Genomic DNA, 6,456 nt, shown 5'->3' with positions numbered 1-6,456 from the left:
AGAGAGGTGCCCGTGTCTCTGCTCCGCAGAGAGGGAAGATTCTCCATGGGATTTGCACTGCTTAATTTATTCAGAATTTGCAGGGGGATCGGTAATAACTCCTTTCTCTACCTGAACTGTAGGAGTGACCATATAATATACAGTGACCATAAAATTAACATCCCTGAGGCTCACCATGTTGCCAGGCTCCAAAATACAGTAGCCAGACCAAGCTTAGCCAATGGGTTTCTTGAGCAGCACAGGGTAACCTGTCCTCTGTATCAAGAATTTAATCAGCTGCTATGAAAACTGCTGTAGGGAGAAAAGAAAAGAGAATCATCACGGCTCGGAAAAGAAGGGGAGGTCCTCATTAATTTAAGGTGATTAAGGAAAAGTGGGTGGTCCAAGGGAAGTTGCTAATTTTCTCTGGAGGGCTTGAAATCCACCTCAGCTGGTGGCTTTGCTGGTGTTCTCACTTGAGAGGCGCTTGGTCTATACTGCTGCTCCATGGTTTTCACACCTGCCGGGACCTGCAAGACGATGCTTTGGTTTGCTGCTTTGCTTTTAGTTCGTATTTACATTTGGATTAATCACTGGGTAGATCTGCTCCCCGCCTACAGAATGTGACTTGGAGGATGTTAGGAGCACGTCAGCAATGAGAGAACAGATGGCATGGCCAGGGAATAGTAGTAGCTGTCCATTCCACAAGGTGCATTTTGCCAGAGTGCCAAGTGCCAGGATAGGACTCACACAAGTCCTATTTTTAGATAAGGACTGGCCTCGTCTTTACCCAGTTAGAGATCAGACAGAGCAAGCGAGCCTGGTCAGTGCACAGGAAGTGGAGTCCTTTGCTGTGAAGGCCGGGATACATCTCTTCTCAGGGTTTGAGGATTGTTCCTACCTATTGGCAGCATGTGGAAGGTTTCAGTTCCCCAGATGGTAACTGTCACGTCTTCTTTTGAAGACTGGCCACTCGAAGATGTGAAGGATAATTTCCTGGGTGCAGAAGAAGTGGTATAGTCTTGTGGTGCAAAGTTGGTCTCAAAACTGTCTGCAATGGCCTGCGTAGGATTACACATTGCCTATGTAACATATTCACCCTCAGCGGCTTTTTTCTGTCCCCACTGACCTAGGAGAAAAGGCCACATCCCATCTGGCATCCCATCTCCCTGCAAGGATTGCCACTAAGTCCTGTCATCTGCGTCTTTTTAGATTGTGAGTGTTGCATGGATCAGGAACATCGTCATGACCAGTGTCAAAGATGGAAGTTGCAAAGACACCTGAATATATTCGACGTGGTCTTCCTGAGGTGGAATCTCACTTAAAAAGGTGTTTTAAGATTAAAATGTAATATTGCTAACAGGAACAGCGCGTAGCATTTTGGGTGAAAAGGCACACGGCTGAGCAGCGAGAACAGCACATGGTATCAGAATCCAGCGTGTGTCCCATGCATTTCCTTTATCATGGAGCGTAAGTTAATACCTGCTTCATTTCCAGGCATTCAGCATTCCTTTAAGATGTGTATGAGATGCTATCCTTGTTCATCAGGCTATTAAACATTAGAGAATTAGCAGTTACTTCAGAACAGTGTGCAGCAAACCAGCTCTGCTCTCCACCCGGCAAAGAGATCTGTGCAATCAGACCCCCGTGACACTGACAGCCACAGCGCGCTGCATGACTGCAGCAAGCGACCTTTAAGTATCATTTTGCAGCATCAGAGAGTCCAGAATTAAACATGAAATGTTCTGGTAAGTGTTGTTAAGTTCACAAAGAAAGCTGTTACCCTATTCTTGGTAAGCTCATAAAGCTGGTACCCTTGGTAGGACAGACACCGAACCTTGCTTACAGACAGACACGCACGGAGAGTCAACACTGGAAAATCGCACTGAGATTTGCAGCCAGGCTGGATCTCAGGAGATTTCCTGTTATTATTTTCTTTACTAATAAATCATTATGTTGTCTCCTTCACAGCACAGAGAGTTCAAATAAACCTGTCCCTGAGACAATCTGATTCTCTGAAGGAGTGTCCTGCTCTGTTGAGTCATGTGAGAGGAAAATACAAAGAAGTAGAAAGACAGATCAAAAAGGGGTAGCAGAAAGGGCCCTGGAGGCAGTCTTAAGTTTGGTATTTAATATTTCAGGTAAAATATTCACTTAGCATCAATTATCTTGTTGGGTTCTTCTTTTTTTTTCCAAATGAAATTGCCTTCTGAATCAGCCAGCTCTCTAATTACCAGATTGAATGATTGAAATTTTTAGGGCAATTAAATTCAAGCCTTTCTTTTTCAGTCCTTATGTTATTCCCCCCTTCTCTCCCTCCCCTCTCCAGTCTGGAGCCTTTCTATAATTTGGAGGCAGTTGGAGAAGCAAGCAGACCTTTAAAGCCAAGATGTACGTCTCTCCTAATTCCTCTGTGGATTTGTTTTACAGACTGAGCAGAGAGGGTTCTGGTCTCCCAGGACATGTGCATTGCAAGCACACAGTAGTGTGTGGGTTTTATCCTAACATGTCATGTCATTTAAAAACAGCTTGGAAGAATCCATTTAATATTGAAATTCTGTGAAAAGACAAAGATCAATGTAAAAAACACAAACACTATTGGAAAAAGCCTGCAGATCAAGCTAGAAAACTCAAGAGCAAATTGATGCTAATAATGATGATGGATGATATACGAGGTAAGAGAAAACAAACCTCCCAAAGAATCATCATGAAACATCTGCTAACAGAGCTGTTAGGACAAACTGGTGAAATGGCGGGATGAAAAGGTGAGCTTCCAAACAGGACACGGATTTCGCAGGATGGATTCTTGGGCCCAGGGAGCTCAGGGACAATGCTGCCGCTCTCCTGGCTCTCACTGGGATTAGAGCAAGTAACCATATTCCTAACTGTACGTGAGCTGCCAAACTGATTTCAGTGGGACCATTCCTTCCTTAAAGTTAAGCGGGTGCTTAACAGCTCTGCTGAATCAGGACGTAATCCAGTGAATATGCTAAGTCTTTATCACAGTGAACCTTTGAAATTACGTAAAGCTTTCCTTAAAAACCTGATCTTGAGGTTTTTCAGATTCCCAGACTCGATCTCGTATGCAAAGTAGGCTCTGCTGTCCAGCCGGCGGGCACAGGCGGATGGACAGAGGGGGTTATTTTTATGCTGTGTTACACCAGGTATTGGTCTAACATCACTGAAGGCAGAATGATGAACGCTGGGCTGATTTCCAGCTTGTATCCACGACAATTTCACTAAAGCCAGATGAATGGTATTACGCTTATTTATTAATTAATTATCCCTGTAGGTGTTCAAGGTACTTCATGACAGCTAAAACAGTCCTTGCCCTGAAGAGCATGCAGTCAGATCTAAGATTAGAGATGACAGCACTGCAAGGGACTGGACCGGGAGAAAGAACAAGGCCCTTGTGTTCAGCTGGATACTCAGGCGTACGCCTGCCGCAAAGCTCAGTGCTTCGGTTAAGCCGTTCCGTGACTCAAGTTCAGTGTGACTGATGCAGACAAGTATTTCAGATGCTACTCTATGATCCTGAAAAACCGATTGCTGCTGCCGTTTTTAATGCACTGGTGTTCCCGTAGAGATACCCTCACGGACACAGAACAGACCTGTAGGAAATACGACTTCTTGTCCGTGCTATTATGCCATTTGGTACTGGCCAACGTTTCGGCCTGTTGTGATAATGCCAGGCGTGTTTTATGAATCGGATGGAATGCGTATGCACTAATGTCCGCGAGCATTCCCTGGGAGGCACAGCCCTCATCGTTCCTATGTTGCCTTCTGTTTTCTCCTTCTCTCAACACTATCTTCATTACTACTCATCTCCTTTTTCATGCTTTGAAGTCCGTGACTCTCCATCAATTTGCAGTAGCTTGAGATCTGGCCCCTGGACTTCAGTCACGTGTGATAGATTCAGGAAAAACAGACCTGATCTGAGTCACTTTATTGCCATCTCTGAGCAGCACTTTTCCAGCACACCTCCCAGTTACAGATGCACCTATGCAGAGCCTTGGTCATTCCTCTGGAGCTCTGAACACATGCACCAGACTCTGGAGCTACCAGACATCACCGTGGCCTGGGTTTATTGCTATTTTCCTCTGCATTTTCTCTAGGAGCGTGTTTCTCTTTCTGCTTTTTCAGGATGCCATGTCCACTTAAAATCTCTTTACTGCCCAGTGTTCATTATTTAGAAATACATGGGAAAGCCCCTTCAGCTCCAGCTGATTGCAAGTGCTGTACGATTGTATCCCAACTGCCTGCTCTACTTATCTGCGGCATTATTTCTGTGAAAGCAGAAGCCGTGCATGGAACAGATGCTTGGAATGGTATTGGGATCCAATTACTGCACTTTTCCAACCTTACATCTATTGTCTAAACTTGGCGCAGCATATTTTTATTCCTTCGTGCCACTATATAAAGAGACAATTGGCGTTGTGTTTGCCGGCTGACTAGTTGGCAGAGAAGGGGTGGAAGGAGCAGCAGCAGTATGGTAGGTTTTATTCTTTCCCATGTCTGTCTGTTTATCTTCGTCTGTGTTTCTTCCCACTCTAACAATTCAAACAGAGAAGTAATGATCACTCTGGACCCTGCGAAATCTCATACTAGTATCACATCCAGAATGAAGATATTTCCCACAGAGCGAGCTGTGAACTTCCAGGGACTTTTCTGCATGTGTTGAGCAAATGAGTAAGGTAGGGAACATCGATGCACTTGCTGAGGGGAAGGGCTCGCACAGCGCTTTCCAAAGCCAGTACACTGGGGCAGCAATGAGTGCCGTGGCTGGTGGTAATTAGTGCTCGGGTCTGCTGTGGTGCGATGGGGAGTGAGGGGAAGGGAGATCTCTGTAACTGCTGCTCTTGAGACTGGGGGAGAGGTAGGAAGTGCTGCAGAAGTGACTGTGTCTTGTCTTTGCTCTGCTCACTGTTGGTTTTTGGCTCTGGGACTCCAGCAGTGGCCCCTGCCCCAAAGGTGTGTTTGATGTGATTCCAAGGAGCAAAGAACTCCTGCCTAAGGAGCAGTGGGCAGATTTTGTCTTCTGCAAATTCAGAGGAATGACTACAATGGTATTAAAGAAAAAAAAAAAAGCTGGTGATTTTCTCTCTCCTTATTTTTCTCCTTTTCTGCAGATCCTTTCCAGGCTGTCTTAAAGTAATGCTGCCCAGTGCCTCCCTGAGGCAATGGAATATTTGCTTCTGGAGAACACTGGAGAGGGAGTTGTTTAGGAAAAGCTTTCTCAAAGCTTAGTTCAAACCTGATCCCATATAAGCAGGTGATGAATGTGATCCAAGTGCTGTTCTGAGCAGGATAAAACCATGTTCAAAGGAATTTCTAAAGTCCACGCACAAATCTAGGTGCAGTTTCAGTCGGCACAAGCCCAGTGTCACTGGTTTCGCACTGAGCACACGAGCCACTAACCGAGTTCTTCAGCAGTGTTTTAGAAATAAGCAGTGCCTTGTCCTGATTGTGCTTCTTCGATTGCGGATTTACAGGTTTCCCTTTAACCAGCTTCACTAAAGTCTAAATCAGCCCTTTTCTGGGGTGGGGGACAAGCACTGGGTCTTAGGTTTGCTTTTCCCCTTCTTTTAAAAAAATTTATTTACCCTTTTTCTCCCCACCTGTTTAGTTCGATGACACACTACACCGCTTGATGTCTGAAGATTATTTCAGGACGTTCTGTGGTGAAATTGCTTAAGTTAGGAGATGTGAAAATATAGTGAGAGACTATCCTGTCTCCTCACTCCCAGTTCAACTGACATTTCTCTGTGGTGGTTCTTTTCATTGTGCCTTTTGTTTTGGGAAAATATCTTCTGAGGTACCTTACTATACAGGGACACATGAAACAGATTTAAAATGGAAAGAAAAAAAATAGCCTTAATGAAAGAAAGCTGAAGAATATCTTTACATAAGGAAGTGATCATTTTTTATTAATCAGAGGGAAATGTATATGTAATTATGCTAGATGAACTCTGTGGGGAGGTTTTTTTCTCTCTTTATGATGTCTTAAGGGATTTATAAATATTACAGAGGTTTTATAGCATCATAATATTTCAGATGTGCAGTAAAGCTACTTTCAAAGGATTAGTGCAGACAAAGCAGCATAGTAAAAAATAATTACAAGTCAGCCAGTGCTACTAGGCTCTGACATCCAGGGCTGACGAGAGTGAGAGAGGCAGGGTTCAGGGAGATAATTTTTCTAACAAGAGCAGACCACACAAGTGCTGTGGAGTGGAGTTCTGAGAACTGTCTACGGCTCTCTGTTAATTCCAGGGAATTTCAGTGAAGTTGGGTCTCTGATGTCTCCCCGCGTGCTCTGTGCTGATGGAGAGAAGGAGGGGAAGAGGGAGGCAGAAGGAAAGAGGGAGAAGCCTTTTTCTTATTCCCAAAACATTCCTGTGTTTATTCAGTGCAGGTGATTTCTTATAGCAAACTCTGTGGGCTGAAGGGAACCGCGTACCGCAATAGATTGCATTCCTG

At 44.6% G+C, this 6,456-nt stretch overlaps 1 protein-coding gene across 1 annotated transcript in view; it reads left to right on the top strand.

Annotated features, from left to right (window-relative positions):
- The first annotated feature begins 4,288 nt into the window (after positions 1–4,288).
- LOC104494632 (myosin regulatory light chain 2B, cardiac muscle isoform) overlaps positions 4,289–6,456 on the top strand; it is a 21,913-nt gene continuing 19,745 nt past the window's right edge. Inside the window, exon 1 of the mRNA XM_010137495.1 lies at positions 4,289–4,471. Within this exon, the coding sequence (XP_010135797.1) occupies positions 4,469–4,471 (3 nt within the window). The 5' untranslated portion in view covers positions 4,289–4,468. The remainder of the gene's footprint in view (positions 4,472–6,456) is intronic.

Source organism: Buceros rhinoceros, unplaced genomic scaffold (assembly GCF_000710305.1).
Source record: "Buceros rhinoceros silvestris isolate BGI_N320 unplaced genomic scaffold, ASM71030v1 scaffold5026, whole genome shotgun sequence".
Lineage (NCBI taxonomy): Eukaryota > Metazoa > Chordata > Aves > Bucerotiformes > Bucerotidae > Buceros > Buceros rhinoceros.
The sequence above is the reverse complement of the archived record's forward strand: the minus strand, read 5'-3'. Positions and strand labels throughout refer to the sequence as shown.